Below are 23086 nucleotides of genomic sequence, written 5' to 3' on the forward strand. Positions count from 1 at the left end.
TATTGGGTCTCCTCTATTCATTGTCTCTATTCTCTCTGACCATACATGCTTTTGAACTCGAATCAGTTGGAGATCACTCCTAATTTTGTGAACAAAATTCATGTGCCCCCCCTCCTTGCACCTTTCTTACTCTCTCCCTCTCCACTGCTCCCCCTCTCTTTGTTAATACTTTGCATTATTTTGATATTTGATTAACCTATCGCTGTGCTCAATTAATTAGCTTAACCGACTGAGAGAAAGATGCTGGTGAGAGAAGCATCCGGCTAAGAGAAGGAGGTTGGTGAGAGAAGCAGCCGACTAAGAGGAAGAGGCTGGTAGAGAGAGTTGGAGCTGGCAGAGAGAGAGAGAGAGAGAGAGAGAGAGAGGAGGACGGACGACGATGAAGGCGAGAGGGATGGAGCAAGAGATTTATAGAGGGATAGAGGCACTTCGAGAAGGTTTGAGCAAGGGCTCGAATCATAGCTTAATAATCATATCACGAATCATATTTTAATCGATCGTCCTAATTCTTCTCTTGACTCAGGCACCTGATACTAATACTCGAATAAGTGTCATCAAGGGGCCCTATTTGGAGAGCCTACATTACAAAAGTTTCCCCATGTCTAAATTTCATTGGAGGACTCTTGATGGGTCCAATCTAGCCTTCTGCTATTTTATTAGTTTTCTACAAGGCCCCTCTTTTATACTAAATTTCTTGGAATGCCAGATATGGATGAAATAGATTGATCATCATCTATTGGAAAGTTGTTAGCACATAAGTGAGTCCAACTGGTAATATCAAGAACTCATATTCGTCGAATTGGTCAAGAACTCATATTGGTCGAATTGCATATGAAACACTATCTTATTGCACATCCCTCTCAAATGATCTTATTTGATGTAGTCAAACTTCAAATCAATCTTAGTAAAATACTTAACTTTGCAAAGCTAGTGACGAGATCAACCATCCAACATAGAGGATATCTGTTTTTAATGGTTATCTTATTCAAACTCAATAATGTACACAAAAGTGCATGATGCACCCTAAGAAGACTTATTGGTCCAATCTTGACCCAACCAGAGATAGTCCTGTATTTTACACATGATTTCATTTTGTTCCGACAAACTTCTTTATATGGTTACTTGAAACACAAGCTATGCACCAAGTACAAGTTCAGCCTTATTATCAATACCCCATTTAGGAGAAAGGCCCAAGGGCGGCCCCTTTAAAAGCAAGTTTGAGAACACAAAATTAAATCTTTCGAATCAATCGCGATCAGGTGGATCATCAAGTCAAGAACTCCAACTGCTCGAATTAATTACTTCTGTGACATGAGAACAAGTTTCAAGTGGCTTGTTTTCCTTATAGATATACTAAGCAGTGGGTTGACTATCACACACACGGCTTACCCATCGATGTAGGCACCCATAGCCTTGGATAAATTATGTCTACTAAAAGAACATATCCTTTCATGCAGTAGCTATTTATTAGTCCATGGTCTAGTGGACGTTCGATGCAAGGCCAGAAATTGGCACTACTAGTGTAACGTTTATTATCATTGTTTCGTTTGAGAAATTCTTCACCAGTGTTATCCAAATATGATTTACATTATGATTAAAAACCATCTTAATTTTTTCAATATACCAATAAGCATCACATTGACCTGAGTACAACATTTGATATGTTTCCAAAGCCCACATAAAAATTGATTACAAACCCATTTTAACCATAGGTCCATTAAAATGACTGTAAATAAGCATTAGATTTCCACAATGTTCAAATTGCATTACATGTTAAGATAATAAATATTTATAAAGGTCTAATGCTATAGAACCACTCCATCCCTAATAAAATGTTTACCCTAGCCAAATTTATTACATAAAATGAGAGCTCATAATAGCTCTAAATCTCAACATAAATATTGGAACCTATCTCATCCCAAGACTTTGAACTTCTTTACGCAAGGTTGACCACATAGTAATGGCTATTGGGTATCAATACGATTCAATAGTTTTGAGTACCAACATCATCAAATAAAATATGAATTGGATGCACTTCAATTAGAAAGATATTAAGGTCACAAGACTCTACAAGGTAGACAACTTTGCCCTTACACCCTAAGTGTCACTGCTAATGGAAATCAGTATGAGATCGCTTTACAAGAGACCCTAATGTCTGATTCATGGATATAACCTTGTCACATTTAGAGTTGCCAGCTAGGAGGTTTTTACAATTTCCATCAAATCAGGTCCCACTGACTTGAGTGTCATAGTGAGGCACTATAAAAAACCTTCGCAAAATGGATTGCTTGATAGAGATTTTGAAGCTTTTTTCCTGGAAGATCATTCTAATAGACTTTAAAAAGACTATAGGCAAAGAAAAGGGAAAGTATTTGCTGTTTAAATTTGAAAACTTTGATGTAATTTCCCTAAATTCCCAGATATAATAATTTAGCAGCCTTCCGCCCTTGTGCAAGTTCTAGAACTTTCAAGATTTATCAAACTCATCAAACTCCAGAAAAAAAAACATTGTTGTGAATGCGTCATTGAATTCCTTCTAGGACTTATAGGGGCTACTTCTTCAAATCCCACCACCACGAGATGTCCTCCTAGAGATCCATCTTTACATGAGTACAATGAATATGGTCAAGATGACTCATGAGAGAAAAATCTACCTCCCATTGATTCAACCAAGATCAAACAATCTAGGGTTCACTACACACCCCCACCCCCCGCGCTTGCACCAAAAAATAGAAAATCTGTAGAGCGCTGCCTAAATTCATCCAAGTAGAACCTAATGTTACAAAATGCCTCAATAATCACGAAAGTTCTATGCCATGAGTCAGAGAACCATTCCTACATCTCATGATTGAACAGCAAGGTGGGCAAAGTCAAAACCCCCACCTCCACTGCTCCAATCTGCCTAGCAACAAAGACCTCACACTTTTCTCCAATAGAGGATCTAACTCTTTGCTACAGTAGACGGATGTAAGCAAAAGCAAATTATGACATCTTGCCATCAAAGATGAAGAGAGAGAATGAGGTAATTATGTGCTATCTAACTTATTCATGCAACATATAATACTAGAGGAGAGAATGGTGCGAACGATAGAAAAGCAAGGTGAATCGGTGGAGTAAGCAAACTATATTAAGCAGATGTAGCATTTATCTCGATCAACAATTTCAAACTCAATCAAGCACCTCAAGCATCGTCAAGGTTAGAACAACTAGCCTAGAACCATTCAAAAGAAGAGCCAAGAAAGGGAAGTGTCAAGTACTCCATGACTTTTATACCTTGAGTTTAAGATATTGGTGTCCGCTTATCAAGTGTTTCCTCCCTATTCAATTGCTGCAATTTATACTGTAGGCAACAATAGACTAAACCCACAACTTCAAAGTCATGTCTTTGCCAACATTTGGACTCCTTGAGACTCACTTTGCAATAAGAAAGCTTTGAACAAGAGGTGAAGATCAAGGTGATACTATTAGCTCAAAAATTAAGGTAGCTTTGGATACTGGCAAGAGGGGAGGCAAACTACGAGTACATGTAGATCATAAAGGGAAATAATGGGGAGATAAGGCTAGCAAACTGAACTACCGCCAAACAAATATGCATGCAAAACCAAAGTCAAGCAAATACATGCATGTGGGCCAAAACTAGGCATTTGCATATGCATGTGTTGCATGCTCAACAAAGTGGTGTCATAAGATAAGAATAAACCTATTCTAGACAAGAAGTGACCCAAAAGTGATCATGGGCTGCATGCACCCATATGCAACCGCATGCACAACCAAAACAAGTTGCACATTCTTGCATACACCATGCATTACCGAAGGATCCTACATGCAATGCCCCGAAGTAGGTTGCATGTACATTCGTGCTAGTACATGTCTCATGCACGCACTTGCATGCTAGCAACACTTTCAACCCATGCATGGTGCATGCATGTATGTGCAACTTGTTTTGGTTGTGCATCCGGTTGCATATGGGTGCATGCAGCCCATGATCATTTTCATGCTTCAAAGTAGGTTGCATGCAACACATGCACCTTCATGCTAGTGGTACACACGTCTCCTGCAAACACTTGCATGCTAGCAAGACTTTTAACCCATGCAACTACTAGCAAATGCATCTTCCACGCCACTTTCTAGGGAATTCATGCTCACAAGATCTTCTAGATCTATTGGAGATTGTAGTTCCTATCGTCCCCAACGACTCAATTGTGACAAACCAAGCTAAACCAAAACAAATACTTCGATTCAATAGTCCTTTAGCATGCTTGATCCTGATACAAAATCAAAGTAATCGACTATGTAATGTACATTCCTAAATGTACGTTAAGGATATTCACCAACAATTGAGATGTCTTGATCCTAGTTTAGCTAACCTCCGTAATACTAGCCACATTACGTCCAAACATGAACACAACATTATCCCTTAGCTGTCTACGTTGCTAGACCCAACAACGAGAAAACCTAAACCTTACAACCACCACCACTATAGCCCTTGATGGACTATATATATAAAAGATAAGAGTAGATGAGAAACCAACTCCCTCATGCAACAACCCAACTACTCCTTCCTTGTAGCCTTTTAGGAAATATGACAATGTAGGGGTAAGTTTATCTATTGATGCTCGTCAAACAGATGTTAAGAATGCGACTGTCACATCACAACTCTAAAGGATGTGCAAGAGCACCTATTAGTCATGAGGATGGCATGTTATAGTACTTCAACTTTATTTTAAATGATAAAAAGATTGTCTCACATGTAGATAAGTGCATGCATAGTGCCAACTTCATCCCTCCAGCAACATTGTGATAGTAAACAATGTGCTTGACTAGTGCAGGGATTAAATTATTTGGCATTTCTAGGTTCTTGTTTCAAGAAATGGATACACAAACTGTGGTATAATTTATTTTGATGTTTGTACCACTCCCACAATTCATCCTTCTCCCACTTTGCCTTCTCATCTTGTGTAGGATCTTCCTCTAAAAGGGAGTCCTCCATATCAGTCTCTTGCTCCTTTAAATTGTTGCCCTCCATGGGATAGCATGCCAATCCGATTTGTCTGCTGATAGGGCGCACACAGCTCAAAATAGAAAGAATTGATCAAATTATCAACAAACAAGATAAAGTACTCTAAACAAGATGGTGGATATGCGCTACATAAGATTGATTACTTAATTGACAGAAATTATCTCTAGAAGCCTGTTATGGTACACGCAGATGCCAATGTTGGAACTGATACGTGCTTTAAGGATATAGATGCAGGAACAGGCATTGTGTACCATTCGATCTGGTGCAAAATAGTTACCAGATTCCCGAGAAAACCTCGTGCTACTAATAACTCACTCATATATTGACAGATGAAAAAGACATACAAAGCTGCCCAGAGAGACATCCTTATGTGGCAGACAATCACACCCAAAAGCTGAAGGGATAATTTACAATTCTGCATGGTGCCTTCTACCAGCTGTGCAGCCAGGCCCTTGATGTCATTCATCTGCCTTCATCCACCGTTGACCTGTTTCATATTGAAATCTTTGAATCTGATTCAACCTGGGGTGCTGGAGGCAACGGGTTTGAAATTCACACAATGATTGTAAAACTCACTAACGGCCATGGACAGCAATACCTAGTTTTTCTTTTTCTCCTCCTCAACTTTGATAAGGCGAACTGGGACAACAGGTACACTGTACCACCACTCTCTTAACCTCCTTATTATGCGTTCTGTGCTCTCTTGGCGGAAGCATGTTTGCCTTGTGAATGCCTCCCAAAATATCAAGAGCACAGTTATCTTCAATGGAAGTACTGCAATGGCAACAGCAACTGTAACAAGCACTATGACTACTTGATTGGTTGCCTGCAGCATTGTAGGAGTGTCAGAGAAGAAAAATGCAATCACAAAAGGAAAACTCATGCCGAAATGTTGTATCAATTAGTAAAGGAGCATCCAAGCCAGTGCAAGCAAAGAAAAAACCTAGAGAGAAACATAATAGTCATAGAATAAAGCACAGAGCTGCACTCATGAAAAAAGCCAAAACGTGTCTTTCCTGTTGTATGCATAAATGCACCAGAAAAATCCTCTGAAACATGGATGGAATGCATGACTACTGAGTACTTCTGATGCATCTTCCAAGTAAACACTAGCAAGAAGAAAGACTAACTACTATGATGAAAAATTAGCTGCCATGGTCCTCTGCACAGCACAGTACCCAGGTATTTTAAAATGCTGAAAAATCAGGATTAAATCCTGTATAAGAGAAGAGCTACCAGTTACATCTAAGTGTCAAGGATAAGCTTGATAATCCAAGCTTGCCCACAAGCCTTCAGAGTAGCATAGTGTAGAAGCAGCATCAGATTCTGAGCAGCTTCCCTTAGCATTGCAGGATGGGTGAGCAGCCCCTAAAAAAAGACTTGGCATGTTTTAGTGTCACGTTTTGAAATGTACCTGAGTTTTATCACATTTATGCTAAGGGTTTTTTGCTAGCACAATCTTACAAAATACTGAAATATAAATGTGGACTTCACGTATAGTGGCCAATCATGCTTCTAAAGATAACGTCCATGGTTGTCATGTGGGCTGTAGAAACAAAAGCAGTCCAGCCCCTCAGCCTAGGCATACCGTTTTGCTACTCACCTAGCCTTGTGCTTGTCCAGAGTATGCTAACCAGGCCACAAAGGGCCATAAACAGCACCAAATAGCACATACACATCCACAGAGGTATGCTCACCCACTCGCAGATGCGCAATGCCAACCTCCAGACTAGCAGATCTGCCCCAGAAGTGGCTGCGTTCAACACAAGGCCATGCCAAACACATATGCCCAAGTATGCATCCAACCCTCCCCCCCCACACACTATCCTCACAAGGAGTGAGCACACCCACAACAAAGGCCCTCGCTCGTAGTCTATACATGGTACATCAGAACATGTTAAACTCCAACACCCCCTCTCTGCTCCTGGACGTAGCATCATCTCCAGGGAGCTAGGTGTGCCGCTCGAGCAACCATTATGTGGACCTCCGTCGCTGAAGGCCACCACAAGTACTGTCAGAAGAAGCCCCCTCTTGGCACGAACCGTCTCAGCACGATCACTTGGAACCTGTATTGTTGCTCCCAAACTACAGGTGCACTCCTCTGATTTGATATAGTGATGAGAGAAACCAAAGGACCATGGGTGACCTTTATGATAGGCCTCTAACACACAAGCATACACCGAATACTAGCCAGCAAGTCATATATTTCATGAACACACCTTGCAACAATCATGACTTCTTCAACCCACACTATTAATTTTCACTTCTGCAAACAAGAACAAGGATCAAAGGAGGCTCTCATATACAAGGAAGACTCTGGCCTGGCACAAAGTAGAAGCACCACCCTTCCTCCAATCCCAAGGCACTAACAACCTTCCTCCGCTGCTCAAAAACATCAGCTTTCCTACATCTTTCACAACAAAAACAGGTCGCCTATCGTATTCTGAGTTTTTGGCCCTCTCTCCTACCGATTTTGACTCCGACGACTTCTAGAAAGTCGTAGATCTCGATCTCAACTTCGCAACGATAACAAAAACTCCTAAATCCGAGTTACAGATCAAAAGTTATTGCCAAAATAGTGACTGTTGCTTCTTTTTTGAGGTGCAACTGCTTTTTTTTCTGCATGTTACCCGCACCTCCACTGGCCTATCTACCACTAGTTCCACAATGAACAATGAGTTTCCTATCACTAGCAGTTCAAAATTGGGGTCCTCGAAATCTGCCTTTCAACGGTTCTCGTACAATAATCCAACTAATACTGCCACTGCTGGAAGATCTGTGCTCGTGCGAGGTCACGGCATCACAAAGCTATAATGGTAGACTGACCCAAGATCGATGAATTACTGTGCTCCAAAAACAATTGGCATATAATTTCCTAAAAGGATAAAACTGCGGTGTCTGGATTCCAGCACTAGCAACCATCTAACCCATCCGGATCTCCAGCAGCTCATCAGACAAATTACAATAGCTGCAGCAGAACATCAGGAAACCCTCTCTAGGTCTGCCAGGTCATCACATCCAAACAAACACAAACTGGTATACATATTGCCACCTGAGTCAGTGAGAACAACTCCTCGCTGCTCGAGGTCCTTCTTGAACGCCTGCCTCAAACAAAGACCCTACCACCATTGCACCTGTCTGGCAGGTCCCGCTAACAAACAAGCAAGCAACCCTTCATTTGGAAACAGAATGCCTACTGGCAGCACATCCTGCTACATGTTGCTGGAAGGCTGGAACAATCGAAGTGACGGCCGCAAATCTACTTCTTTTCGCTCAGTAGTCTCTCACTTTTTCTCTGAGGACACTGCCAGTAGTGACCTTTCTAGCCACAGAGATTACACGTACATGAAGCCTTGAGAGCTTCCTTTTCTGCATTCGACTTCGTATTTCTTTCCTTTAGCTCAGCAGCCAAATCCTCCAAGCCACAGCCCTGGGAAGGACTTTGAAATCTCTCCTCCTGATCGAGCACCATGGGCACCAATTTCTCCTAGGTCCATGTATTTTATCCTTCCACTACTAATCAAGGAAGAATAAAAAGTAGATACTAGGAAGACAAGTGGGACACGTTATGCCCTCAAAGGATATCTTCTTCCCCGCCTGGAGAATCTCTTGCTGAAGCTCTTGGAGCTTGTTGATATGCACCCGCATCGATGAAGACTTCATGGGATCCAATTCCAAAGAGACTCTTCATGGGAGACATTACGTTGTACAAGGATGCCAAGTGCTCCCAGATACTTTTGGCCACCGTCATGTGCTTTACATGATTGATAACTTGTGTAGTACAGTTTAGAAAATGAAAGACCATACCTCACATTGACTCGGTCCCAAAGCTGAGACATGGTCTCGGCCTCCTCCAGCTCCAAGATCCCAGATTTGTTGCAAGGGAGTCAAGCCTAACAACTTGAAGTCTCCTAAATCATATGACTGCAAGACGGACTCCATGATAACCCGCCACAAACCATTATTGAGCCCATCCAATTGACAATCTAGGGTGAAGGTGGGTAATACGAGAATTTTCGCCTTGCTCTCTGCCATCTCAGCCAAGGTAACCATGTCGGAGCGAAGAGAGAGTAGGATAGAGAAAAGAGGGTGGATGGGGAGGAGAGTAGAGAAGAGAAGGGAATTGAAGAAGGAAGACAAGAGTGGGCTGGAGAAGATAATGAAGAGGCTCAAAGCCTAAGATACCTTCACGCCTTCGTTGTCCCGTCCCTCGAATGGCTCTGAAAACACACTTCAGACACTACCCCCTTCACTGGTCACCCAAACAGTCTACACCACGCACACTCCTCTTCAGACACCTCTGAACAGCAGCCCAAAACTCCACGCATTCATTGGCTCCACGCTCCCTCTACGTCTCAGGTCTCTAGCCAACCTTTGGCTCTAGAGTGCAGCGGAATAAAGAAAGGAGAGAGCACACCCCTGAACCAAACTACAGGAGAGGATTGCAAGGGATGAAGAGACAAAAACGACGACGAGAGGGACGCAGGGAGGGGGGTGCACGATAAAAATAGCCTTGCCCTCCCCCCGGCTGCTATAGAGGGGCCAATCCATGGGGCCAACTAAACTACCCCTAGGCAGCCAACCAGCAGGTCGGTCCACCTCCTCATCCGGTGCGCGTGCTAGGGCCTAGTAACCTGACCAGGCAGTTCGGGTCTGCTGCCCCAAAAGGTGACATGAATGGCCTCCCATAAAGGCTCAGCCTAGTCGCCTCCAAGGGCTGCAATCGTGGCACATAACCAAGCCACAAAAGGCCATGAACAGCACCGAAATAGCCCGTACAAACTCCAGAGTCCACACAGGTCTACTCACCCACTGGTAGATGCGCAATGCCCTAGCAAAGCCTCCAGACTAGCAGATCTGCCCCAAAGGTGGATAGATCCACCACAAGGCCATGGTAGACAAATATGTCGAGGTACCTACACTATCCTCACAAAGGGCAGGCACACCCATAACAAAGGCCCTCACTTGTAGTCTACACATGATACATCATGAGATGCTAAACTCGAACACTACCATGAACTTGTATATGAGCTCACTGATCAAATGGTGAAGATACAAACTATGGATGAGATTCACTTCCCAAAGTTGGCTGATGTCAGAGCCTTGTGTGTTGATAGGTGGGATATGATGCGCTCGCCATTGCATGCAGCAACTTTTTTTCTCCATCTGATAGATGCAAAACACAACACTAAAACCCCTAGTCTAGAATCACAAAATCACGCATATGTTGAAAGCTCCCACATGCAAATCCACAAAGCCCACAACTCCTCTAGTCGCCACATGTCATAATTCTGAGGCCCTTTGGCACACCCTTTACCCCTCTTGGAGAACACTAATACCCTAGGCATTTCCCTTGTTTGGTGCGCCTAGGCCTCTGGCCTTAGTTTCATCTAGTCTGTGCCTCATCACCCTCATCAAGAACCTTGACAATTGACCCTTCAATAAAGCACAAACAAATATATTACAAAATTCGATTCTCTAAAGGAAAATGACGACCGACCCTTCCAAGGTCATGTTATCTCAACTAAAGCATAACATTCCTTCCCTCTTCAAGAATCAATGTCCTTGATGATGAAATCTAGGAATACTCTCTGCATCTAGTATACGGATTCCCAAGTAGCCTCAGATAGAGATAAGCCATGCAACCAACACCGTGGGTATCTTCCGATTATACTTGCATTGTTCCTCAGTTCAGTTGTTAGTTTGCGCCTTGCATTATGCTCTATCTCCTGAAACAAAACAATACCCAAGTCACATGGGTGCAAAAACTTCTTTAAACGAGAAACATGACAATACTGAGTGCACCTTACAACTCTCTGGTAATTCCAATTCATAGGCCATCTTTCCTATTCTTTTAAGAATTAACCATGGCCCACAATATCGGGGTGACAATTTAGCACACTCTCCTACAGTCGAAGACTTGGGAGTGTTAAAGAATTCTAAGAAAAACTTTTTCTCCTCCCTTACATTCTCTGAAAGATCTATTTTGATCCGCATACGCCTTAGTGTTAGAAAATAGAAATCCCACCAAAGGGTATCCTGCATCAGCGAAAGATTGATAGATAGCCCAGGAATTACACGCAAAAGTCACATGGGTGCAAAAACTTCTTTAAACGAGAAACATGACAATACTGAGTGCACCTTAAACTCTCTGGTAATTCCAATTCATAGGCCATCTTTCCTATTCTTTTAAGAATTAACCATGGCCCACAATATCGGGGTGATAATTTAGCACACTCTCCTACAGTCGAAGACTTGGGAGTGTGAAGGAATTCCAAGAAAAACTTTTTCTCCTCCCTTACATTCTCTGAAAGATCTATTTTGATCCGCATACGCCTTAGTGTTAGAAAATTGAAATCCCACCAAAGGGTATCCCGCATCAGCAAAAGACTGATAGATAGCCCAGGAATTACACGCAAAAGTGTTTCACTATGGAATCAAGCTTCATCAAGTGTGTGTACTTCACAACATTCATGTGTATGTGCAAACTAGCAAATAGCCCATGCTCAGAGACAGAGAATAGAAGCAACACTTTAAATTTCCATCCCTCCACAAACTAAACAAGATACAATACCAAAAGGTTCTCCTATTATATGCCTAGCACCCCTAGATCTCTAAGCCCGCACGTTCCACTGAGCTTATGTAGACTCTTTGTTCAAATCTCAACCATTAGGATTACTTCTCCAAATCAGATAACCTCTTGGAGACATGCTCGAAGGATATCTTCCAAGACCTAAGTCACCCACTCTGTTTGCCCATAAGACTTAGGATGATCAACGGAACTCATACTCAAAGTGGTTACTAATTTCTTAAACAATTCTTGCCAGACATACCCAAAGAGCTTCGGTTCTCTATCATTGACTATGTCACAAGGCAAGTTGCAGCCGATACATCATAAACCAGTGCTCAACAAATTGATGAGCCAACTCAATAGCCCTTATGGTGGTCTTTATAGGTAAAAATCTAGCCATCTTCATCAATATATCTACCACAACCCTGCCCTTGGTGGGTTCATGGTAATCCCACAATTAACTCCATGGAAATACTCTCACATACTTCTAGGAATGTCTAGAGGATGCAACAATCCTCCAATCCTAAGGGATTATGCCTTATTTACTTGACACTACTAACACTTTACCACAGAGTCAATAATTTCGGTCTTCATTTTAGGCCAATACGTCGTAGGTTTGCTAAACTCCCGGATGACCAACGGTTATAGGTTTGCTAAACTCTTGGATGACCATTGATTGGAGCGTCGTGACATTCATATAAAATTTTTATCCTAAACTCCGTGTCATGAGAAACGCAAACCTCTCCATTTCGGAACACCAAGCCATTCCAAATGTAGAACACTTGCCACCTAAACAGATGGTATAATCCCTTATTTGTGTGGAGCTCCTTGTCTAAGCTTGCAACTAATACCAACCGAGACGATTATCAATCATACATAGCCCTATCACGGAACCATAAAGATAAGCTCCTATCTTGGTAAAACTCAAAGAGTTTACCTCACCAATGCGACTCAATGCGTCGGCAATCTTGTTCAAGCTACCCTTCCAATATATAATCTCCATATCAAAATCTTGCATCAATTCAGTCCACTGTACCTTCCTTCCCCTCAACTCAAGCCTATTACATATGTATTTGATAGACTCATGGTCCATCAAGACAACAAACATGGCTCCATACATATACAAGTTTTCAATGCGTAGATAACCACATATAATTCATTATCTTAATTAGGCCACTAAATCTAAGTGTCATCTAGCTTTTTACTCTCAAAAGCTATAGGTCAGTCCTCCTAGAATAAGGCCGCGCCTACCACAAAATCACTAACATAGCCTCAACCACGAATGGTCAGCTGGGATCCGTTAAAGCCAATATAACTATTAGACCAAAGTCCGTGCTCCTTAACGAGGTTCATCAAAAGAACGGTTAGTTTAAATAATCCCTCACTGACTTTCTAAGAAACATTGTGAATACTAGGAACGCACAAAGTTGCCTTCCTGTCTGAGGAATGGGCCAAATCCAACACCTTTTGAACCCTCTCATGGTCAATGCTCATGCCCTCTTGAGAAATCTTATGCGACAAAAGAGTTATTTACGAAAGACTCAGTAGCCTGCTTCCCTTAATCCCAAGGCCCCCCTAACCCTACATTAAACCAAGGATTAGCATCTGCTACATGAATGCCTTGGGCACTGATACCATGTAGCAAAATAGAAACACTTGCACAGAATCACAGCTCACACTACTAAGCACTTAACATAGATTCAATTCCAGCATCTACTCAAAGAAAACAGTGTACAGAACTGTATACATAGACCACCGTAGGGTTCCAATAGAGGAGAAGGAACTACTGCTGCACCAGAACTCTGCTCTACATGCCAGTAGAAGAGGCTTAGGTAGGCAGGAATAGATTCGCACAGGAGAGGCTGCGAGAGGGAATTGCCAGGTGAGACTGAATAGGGGGAAGAGGTTTATATAAAGGGACTGTTCCAGCCCCTGGACTGGCCGACTGCCAGTCTGTGGGGGTGATCAGTCAGTCTAACTGAGCCTTTGCTGCCCACATCTGGGACTGCTTCTGGCAGCCCACAGCAGCACCAATGCTGCCACAGCCTGGAGCAGTTTGCTGCAGACAGCAGGGTCTGTCAGGCCCTGTAGCAAAACAAAACAAAAAAGAATCTCCCTCCTCCCCAGTGCCTGCCCAAAATCTAGGGTCGTAATAACATCATTACAAAAATCCCTAGGCAGCCCTAATTTCCCCGTCAAGGTGCTCATGGGCAGCCGCTTCCCTTTTTCAACACACCAGCACAGATTATCGATGGTAAGGCATTATCTTTTTCTCTTATGTGAAAGACACTTTTTGCAGCAGATCAATCTATAGAGGATCAAAAATCAGCTCATGCTTAGTCCTAAAGCACATCCTTGAAGCAAAAAAACGTCAAATAGCAGCTGCACATAAGTGAGGGAGGCAAAACAATTTACAAAAATATCTGTAAATCAGCTATACTTGCACATCCTTGAAGCACAAAATTGTCATAAGCTAGGGAGAGTATACATTTTACAAAGGGTGATTGGGTCCTTCTTTGCTTCAACAAAACTCAAGTAAAGACAAACGCTGTCAATAAAACTTGGTATGTCGAGCGGTGCTTACGAGCATATGGTCATTTGTAAATTACACAAGGGATCAATGACCTGCCTTTTTGGCAATCCATAATGCTTTCCATTCTAGTTCAGTTAAGCGTTTCATTTATCTGGAACCAATGCCTAGCATTCCTAGTGATGATTCCTAATTTGAAAATTGGGATCAAGAAGGTCTTCATCTTCAAGAACGATTTTATGAGCAGCAAACGTGGGAATCAAATACATGAGTACTAGTTACTATCTTACCACAGATGCTAGAAAGTGGGTGGATAAAGCATTGAAGGAAGACTGTCCTCATTTGATTCAGGAGTATGACAAAGCACTTCACTTGAATACGTGTGATTATTGTCTCCTCATAGCAGTTGGTTGAGGATAACATATTTTCCACAACAAAGGGAATGTAAAATCTATATAGATTCAAGCTGCTGCATCTTACAATCCATAATTTGAACTTTGGAATTACTAGGACACACCCAAATCAGTACTGCATCACCCTCAACCGGTCGTGTGCCTGATCATATTACCACCTCGTTTGAGATTTAGGAGTCATCACCCAACCTGTGAGTCCCCCAAATGAGGAGGACATGGGGGAGGATGGCCTGTAGCAGAGAAGGGATTCAAACAGATGCTACACATGGGTAGAGAAGAATGCTGCAATATCCACAAAGGAAAAGCACAACACTGGCTGTGAGAGGCAAGGGAACGTGATGTGTGCTGAAAGAGGGAAGGAGAAGCAGGCTGGAGCCAAAACAGAGGTGGAAAAAAGGCCAAGGTGGTTTTTTTTTTTTTTCTCTTTCAGAGGAAAGGAGAATTCTATTTATGCTTGAAAAAACCATACAAACTGTCACGAGGGCGTGATTTCTGGCGCATGCATGTTGGCTTGAATGTGGGCAGGACCCTGGGAAACCAAGGAGCATTTTTGCCTTGGGGGTGAATTTTGAGAGGTCTAGCACCAAGAGGGGCCCAAAAGTACCTTAGAAATGTAAAAATTGTCATTGGTTTAGTCCCACTAGAGGGGGCAAGGGGCAAATGTGTTGGTGAACTGAAAGGAAAGCATGGAGTGAACACAAACTGAGAATTCTTGCTTATAGAATGAAGAAAGGTGAGGTCCTTAAGTAGGCACCTCTTACATGATCACTGACATCACTGATGACCTCTGAGCTCCACAATCATCTCCTCAATCTGCTCCTAGATTCTCTCAATCATCCTATGTGGCATCTACCACCACCTAACAGTGCTTATGGGCACCTAACTGTGCCTCTAGCACACACACATAGAAACCAAGGTGTGCCTGGGGCATACACCTTGAGATATCTCATCATACCCCCCCTCAAGGGAATGCCTCAGGCTATGTCAAGGATACATCTAGTCTCATAGTTTCTCATGCCATCTCATGGTGGTCAAGGATAAATCTATGGCTAGGTTCTCATGCTAGCAAGGGGTTCCCAAGGGTGTGAAGTAAACAAAAGGGATACAAAAGACCTTCCAATGGTTATCTCCCCTGCATGTACATGCACACAATGTCTACAGGAGGTACCATGGAGCAAAACACATACACATGGCCTACATCATATGGTGACCAGAGGTGTTTACAAAACACAATAGTTTATTTCATTCATTTGGGAGGACTATCCAGGCTGAGTACCTTGACTCAACATAAAAAAGGGAGATCTGGAGCATATATGGAGATGATTCAAAAAGCATAATCTTCATAGGATGCCTCATCTTGTGGAGGCACATCAACTGAAAGTAGATTGGCAGTTTCTGACTTTGTAGTTGCTTCCTTTTTGGCTCTACAAAACTTTTCATGGTGATTGTTTTTGCCACAGTGTTTGCATGGATTGATCTTGAAGCAGTCTTTTGAGAGGTGATTAGTCTTCCCACAATGTTTGCAAGGTGAAAACTTGCCCTTCTGGATTTTTATGGCATAGGCTGTGTCATTGCCTCTCCGGAGTTCCATGTGCCTTTCTTCTTCTTGAAGAGCAAAAATAAGACCTTCAAGATTAGGATTAGTAAGATTTTTCAAAGTGGTAACAACATGATCATAATCTTCAGACATACACTTGAGCAACACTGCCATTGCATCATCTGTAGTGATTGGAGAGTTGATAGAAGCAAGTTGAGTCATGAGACTCCGCATAAGATTGACATGGGCAGCCAGAGGAGTGCCACTAACCATCTTTAATTCAAAGAAAGCAATCTTAAGTGACAATTTTGAGATGTGAGAGCTAGCACCAAAAATAATGTCAAGCTTCTACCAAGCTTCCGAAGGAGACTCTAAGTCAGAGATGTGATGAATATAGTCATCTCCTAAGGCAAGAGCAATGATGCCATAGGCCTTCTCCTCTCTAGCAGGATCTCTTGCCGGGTGTGTCGAAGCTGAGGATTCTCCAGCATTAGAGACTGTTGAAGAAGAAGTTGAAGCCGGTTTGACAAGCCCCCAGAGGTTTTCCCTCATCAATGCAAACTTAACCTTCATCTTCCATGTGTGAAAGCCTCTACCATTGAACTTATCAATATTCAAGATGGTAGCCATGAGAGGGTCTAACCCAGAATGGGCAGTGTCTACTCTCTTACAGAGCTAGAAAGAGCTTCAAAATACAAGCATTTAGAATAGCAAAGGCTTGCAACCAAATTCCATACTACAAAACATAATGGAAATGATGTTTTCACTTGCATGCTTCATAGAGGTGGTTAAATGAAAGTATTCCAAGCAAATCCAGGTATAGCAATTTAAAAGAAAGTTGTAGCCACAGTTGTACTGATGCTTTTCAATACTTTAAAAGCTCAAAAATGCTAAAGTAGCATCTAATGTAGCATCAAACTCACAACCTTGTCAAAACTGTCCAAAACAGAGGCCTGAACTTGGAGGGCTTGTATCTCCTTCTTCAGAGCAAAGAAAACAGGGCTTTCTGAAGCAAAAGAAAGCTCATATACCAAAGAAGATCCAGCACAAAGGTTGGGCGAAATGGCGCGCGATATTGCTGGCTGGAGCGTCGTCAAAATCGACTGGTTTTTGGCTCTGTTCTCCTTGAATATGCAACCATTGCTGCTTATATTTCAACACAAGATAGCCCAAGGTATGGAGAAGCTTCCCCTGAAAGGAATTAGAGAAAGGTGGAGCAGACACAGAGAAAACGCAGAAGACAGTTTCGACGATTTTCGTGGAATGGCGACCAACAGCGACAACCTTTCTTCAATTGCTTGCAGGTGGAAGTTCGTCCATACGAGGGGTATCTCCAGCAGGAAGGGCTTGGAGAATGGCGGAGAAACGAGGGAGAACAAGCTCTAGCAAGATTTAGGAAGAAAGGAAAGAAATGGTGAAGATGAAGAAGAAGATGATGTGGCACAAATGGGCTCAAGGAGGATCAAAGGGCTCTGATACCATGTTGGTGAACTGAAAGGAAAGCATGGAGTGAACACAAACTGAGAATTCTTGCTTATAGAATGAAGAAAGGTGAGGTCCTTAAGTAGGCACCTCTTACATGATCACTGACATCACTGATGACCTCTGAGCTCCTCAATCTGCTCCTAGATTCTCTCAATCATCCTATGTGGCATCTACCACCACCTAACAGTGCTTATGGGCACCTAACTATGCCTCTAGCACACACACATAGAAACCAAGGTGTGCCTGGGGCATACACCCTGAGATATCCCATCATAATGAGCCTCAAGTTGGTCATTGGATTTAACTGCATAGGGCCTGGGGGCAAAATTAAGGACCAAAAGGCATTCTGCTGCTTGTCATTTATGTTGATAATTTGATCATCACAGGTGATAGTGATGAAGATATCCTTCATGTGAAAATGCTATTGAAGCAGAAGTTTGAGATGAAGGATTTGGGAGAGCTACGTTACTTCTTGGGCATTGAGGTGATTAGATCCACAAGTGGGATATGGAATAAGTCGTGGGCTGCCACGTGGCATGCCCATGCAGTATGGTTTTGGAAAGGAAGGCCTTGGATCAGGTGGGATGGCCGACAATCGACAAAGAAGAGCTATGGCACAGGCAGAAACGAGAGTACGTGGAAAAAAAAGCCTTCACAGGACCTTAGCGGGGTGTGGCGAATGCTTGGCAGCCCACAGACGAAATCCAATGGCCTGGACAGCAGCGAGATGGCGCACACATAACGGATGACACGGCTGGCTGGTCATCATGTCGTATGGACAGAGCATGTGACTCACAGACTGTGGCGCAACCATATACACTTGTGTGTACGGCTGCTTAGTGTACAGGCGTTGCTGGAACGGTCACCTACACTTGTGTGTACAGACCGCTAGCAGAGTACGACGTATGGACAAAGCATGTGAGCTCACAGGCTGTGGCGCAACCATATACACTTGTGTGTACGGCTGCTTAGTGTACAAGCGTTGCTAGAACGGTCATCTACACTTGTGTGTACAGACCGCTAGCAGAGTACGGACAAGTAAAGGCTGTACGGAAGGTTACTTACAAATTGGTACACGTGGTTGTACGGTCAACTGCTGACGAGCTGAACGGACTACTGTACAGTCTTTGCCACGAGAAGCTGTATGGGCATTTCACAGGCTAATGAAAGGGAGATTGCCTGCAAGACATCGTGATAGCGTTGTTTTGAATGCTTTAGCTCATATATGAGCTCAGTACTTTGTGTTTAGGCTGAAGAAGAAATCACACATGCTTTGTTGTGTTTGCCATTTGCATGGACTGTTCTGGAGAAACTCGGTTGGCAGGATGATTCCCAATGAATGCTTGCAATTCAGGATTGATCTCAAACGCTATGGATAGTTCATTTATGCTTTCACCCAATGCTTAGGTAATCCAGTAAGCCAGTGGACACCAGGGGCAATGGGGAAAGTTGTTCATTCCCGAGTGGGTTGTCAGATAACAAATCCCAATCCACATGCTGGAGGAGGTTCTTCAGCCAGAACAAATTGTGTATCATACTGTACGCAAAGGTCCCCAAGGCAAGGAATTTTACAGATACCTTGTAAAATTCAAAAACTATTCGGCATTGGATGCCAAGTGGATGGATGAGAACACGTTGTCTGATCATCCATAGCTTTTGGATATTTACAAAGAAGCTTTTAAGTTGAGGTCAATTGAATAGAAGCCAAGGGGATGTCACCAAGTTGTAAATATTTCAAAGTTCTAGTTCATAATTTATTTGACCATAATTAACGATTCTTTCATTTATTTAATTATGTTCACAAAGTTATCTTTTATTGGTCAAAGTATTGACTTCGGTCAAAGATAATTAACCTCGGTTATGTAACCCTAACCCCGGTTAGGAAGACTTGGCTCAAGCCAAGATGGTTAACTATGATTAACCAAAGAACCACAGCATTGACTTCGATCAGAGAGTGTTAACTTCGGTCAACGAGACTTGGCTTACACCAAGAGGGTTAACTTCGGTTAGCCAAGATGTGCCAACCCCGGTTGGAGAGACTTGGCCATAATTAAGTCACTTCGATTGTTGTACTACTAGTGTGCCGTTTGTAATTCATCTTGTTCTTAAAATGAGTGGTTTTTATCAAAATCAATCGCAATGATAATTGTGTGCCTCAAGAAATTGTCAAGGCACATCCCGAATTGCTTACCTTCCCAATGAGCTTTGAAATTGTAAAGCACGTATATTGGGATCTTTTGAACTAAATGATGTATAACCTCTTGTGGTCAAGCAGCCTCATTTGACAATGCATTTGGAAAATTCGAGACCCATTTTTAATACGGAAAAGCAGAGAAAGCAGAAAATAGCATTCTCGAAACATTTTAGATCAGTCGGATTGGAATCAACTTTCAGTAGAAAGCAAGGAATGTGGTACAATGACACGACATACCTGAGGAAGCGTTGAAAACAAGATAGCGCGAATTTTGAGGAAGAAAATATTGACAGCCTGTATTAGTTCTTTTAATTGAGAAAGCCCTTGCTGTAGCGCTAGTAATTGTTCAACAGTGTTCTGATTTGGAGGAGATATAACTTTAAGCTCCCCAGCATTACTATCCTGGCCTTGTCTGAACCAAAGCATAAATCCTGCTAAGCACAGAAGGCAGACAGGAAGAACATATCCAAGAAGATTCCTGCAAAATAAATTGCTCGATTAAACCATGTAAGAAGCTTCACCTCATGTTATATGAATAACATTGGGTAAAACTACTCAAAGCAGACACAAACTACTCAAAGCAGACACAAACTACTTAAAGCATGTTTAATTTTAGCATACAAACCCTTCTTTCCAAGATACACAAGGCTTGTTTGCCAACTAATAATCGATCATTTTGCAGCCAAAAGGCACTGGATAATAAGGTTGTTTTACCTTAAAATAATATATGAACCGATTATCATGAAAGTTGTCGTCTTGAATGGCTCGTTCCAAGATTGCAAGGCTGTGATCCATGCAACAACAGCACTAAGGGGCACCACGAGTTCCTGCATCGAACATACTCTAAATTTAAAGCCTGCCAAATTCGAGTTTAGTTCCATGCTGCCAAGCACTAGATAAAACCTTGCACAAAGCTGATCTCTACAAGCATTAGACTAGTAGGAACCTTCATGACAGCCATGTTAGTTTCTATGCCATCAACTTTCACCCCATCAATCGTTGACTGTGCCAGCTCCACTCTCTTTGAATTATCACGGGATTGCATGACTGCCTTTTCAAGAGTGTTTGAGTCGCCAACCAGGAACTCTCCAACAGAGACTGCTGCTTCATCAATACTGATTGGCCTCTTTGAGCTAGAGGCTCCCAGACTAGACAAAGTTGCTACTGCTGATCTTGCATACAAATGGCTCCTTTCAACCCTTCCATTGGTTCCATTGTCCAAAGAAGCCTTAGTATCTCCTGAAAAAAGAGTCTCTGCTAAAGCTTCCATAATCAAGTCTCCACCAGGTAGCTCCTCTCCAGTTAGAAAAGTCAGAAGAGACTCTGGTTTAGGAGGCAATCCATGGCTAACTTCTCTGGTTGCTCGAAGACGTGCTATTCCCAATACTGCCCTTGATAAAGCCTCAGCTTTACCCACTTCTTCAAGTTGAAATTTTCTTATGAACTGATGTGCACAGATAACTTCCCGTATAATTGTCAACCAATAGTCACGCCTAGCATGACCTGTGAACTCTGGAAACTCAAAAATGAGTGGTTCAGTGCTGCAAAACAGCCAGTTGTAAGCCAATAAAGCATCAACGACACTATGGAATCCCCATGCTACATGATTAGCAACGTTTGGACCAAAAAGAACACAAACAACAATGAACAAACGGTTTAAAATGGTCCATAAATAATCGAAACTCACTTAGCTGTTGATTTGCAGGATATAGCCTTATCAAATAAGCGTGCCCCCCAAGGTCCAGTCAGCTCAGGTTTTACTATCTGTCGTAAATTGGATGCCAGATCAAATTTTTTTGGCTTGTCGTATGACACGACTCCAATAGATTCAAAATACAAAGCATAATCTGTAAGTGTCAACCGCCCTACAAACAAATGCCCTCCGAATATTAGCCACAAGAGAGTTTAGAAAAGAATCTGTATATAACCCTTCAAACTGGTAAAACAAAATTGTAGGAGTTCATGCATCAGAAAACCAACAATCACATGGACTCCAGAATCTGATTGGCACTTACCAGGCCAAGTTGATACACCAACATGCTGAAGAACAGGTTGTGTCGTCACAGTACCCTCAAGCTCAATAACATTTTCTCCTTTCACCATTTGAAACTTTGTTAGGTGAGGCGACGTCAATTGACTCTTCATGGTTTTGATGACCCTGTACAATGGCAAAGGTAGGAATAAGATTAGAAGAGCAATGCGGCGCTTTGGCAAAAGTGGGTTTGCAAACTTGTATATGTATATCTAAATGACCCCAAGATATCAGACTCATAATCCAAAACAGAATAATAAGTATCCACAAGGCAATTAAAACCATATTTCCATCAGGCATAGGAGGGATTAGCTATATGAAATCCCACTGATTTCATCAGCACCCAACCATAACTTCCAGGACATATCTGTTACCTCAACATATCTGGTGAGACAACTCTCTCTCTCTCTCTCTCTCTCTCTCTCTCTCTCTCTCACACACACACACACTCTTTGCATGAGATCTCACCTAGTGGGCATGTATGGCAAGCAAATGCCATGACTCTCCAACATTGCACATAAGGGCAAAACAGTTGTATTACAGGTTTGACATCCCCAAATATCCAGATCATTTCAGCAAGGCAATTGGCCCGAGAGCTCAAGACAGAAAGTGCCATTTATGCATGTGTCAATGACTCATATGAGAAGCATTCCCAAGGTGAAGGATATGGAAATGCAGCAGCTGCTCTCAGATTATGCTGATATTTTTGCTGAAATGCTATGTCAGTTACCTCCAAAGAGGGATGTTGATCATGCCACCATAAACAAAGCTCCATACCCTCTCTCTAAAGTGGGACTAGAGGAAGTGGTAGGAAATGTACAGGAATTGCTTGAGAAGAATTTCATTTCTCATAGCACTTCTCCCTTTGCCTCCCCACTGCTCCTTGTGAAAAATACCGTATGTGCATTGATTACAAGGATCTCAACAAGGCTACTATAAAAAACAGAATTTCCAATTCCCAAGATTATTGAATGAGCTAAAGGGTGCTCATCTCTTCATAAAGATAGATCTACGATGGGGCTACATTCAAGGATAGTACCAACACAAAATTTTGAGGGCAAAATTCTATGGGAAGGGATGGCTGTGATTAAGGGAGGGAAAGGGGCTAACTCTAGTGGGAAATGTGGAAAGGCTACATGAGTCCCCATCCACCACTCATTGTAACACTTTTTGATGTGTCTGGGCCTTAGTGCTGTGTTTTGTTCTCTCTGCCCCTCCCAGAGCTCTTTCTACTACTGCAAATTGTGTCTGCTCCTTCCAAACCAAATTGCGATTGGTTCCAGCTTCATAATCATGCAACAATC

The 23086-nt window shown here is 42.4% G+C and overlaps 1 protein-coding gene across 1 annotated transcript in view; it reads right to left on the minus strand.

Moving 5' to 3' along the window:
* Positions 1 to 5321: 5321 nt before the first annotated feature.
* The window catches only part of LOC147887869 (uncharacterized), a 30396-nt gene continuing 12631 nt past the window's right edge, over positions 5322 to 23086 (minus strand). Inside the window, exons 4-9 of the mRNA XM_087393347.1 lie at positions 21766 to 21908; positions 21438 to 21615; positions 20697 to 21291; positions 20465 to 20577; positions 19988 to 20228; positions 5322 to 5846 (exon numbers count right to left, since the gene is read on the minus strand). Of these exons, the coding sequence (XP_087249473.1) occupies positions 5619 to 5846; positions 19988 to 20228; positions 20465 to 20577; positions 20697 to 21291; positions 21438 to 21615; positions 21766 to 21908 (1498 nt within the window). The 3' untranslated portion in view covers positions 5322 to 5618. The remainder of the gene's footprint in view (positions 5847 to 19987; positions 20229 to 20464; positions 20578 to 20696; positions 21292 to 21437; positions 21616 to 21765; positions 21909 to 23086) is intronic.

This window comes from Dipteris shenzhenensis, chromosome 22 (genome assembly GCF_047967505.1).
Source record: "Dipteris shenzhenensis isolate YYH24624 ecotype China chromosome 22, Dip_SZ_1.0, whole genome shotgun sequence".
NCBI classification, from domain to species: domain Eukaryota; kingdom Viridiplantae; phylum Streptophyta; class Polypodiopsida; order Gleicheniales; family Dipteridaceae; genus Dipteris; species Dipteris shenzhenensis.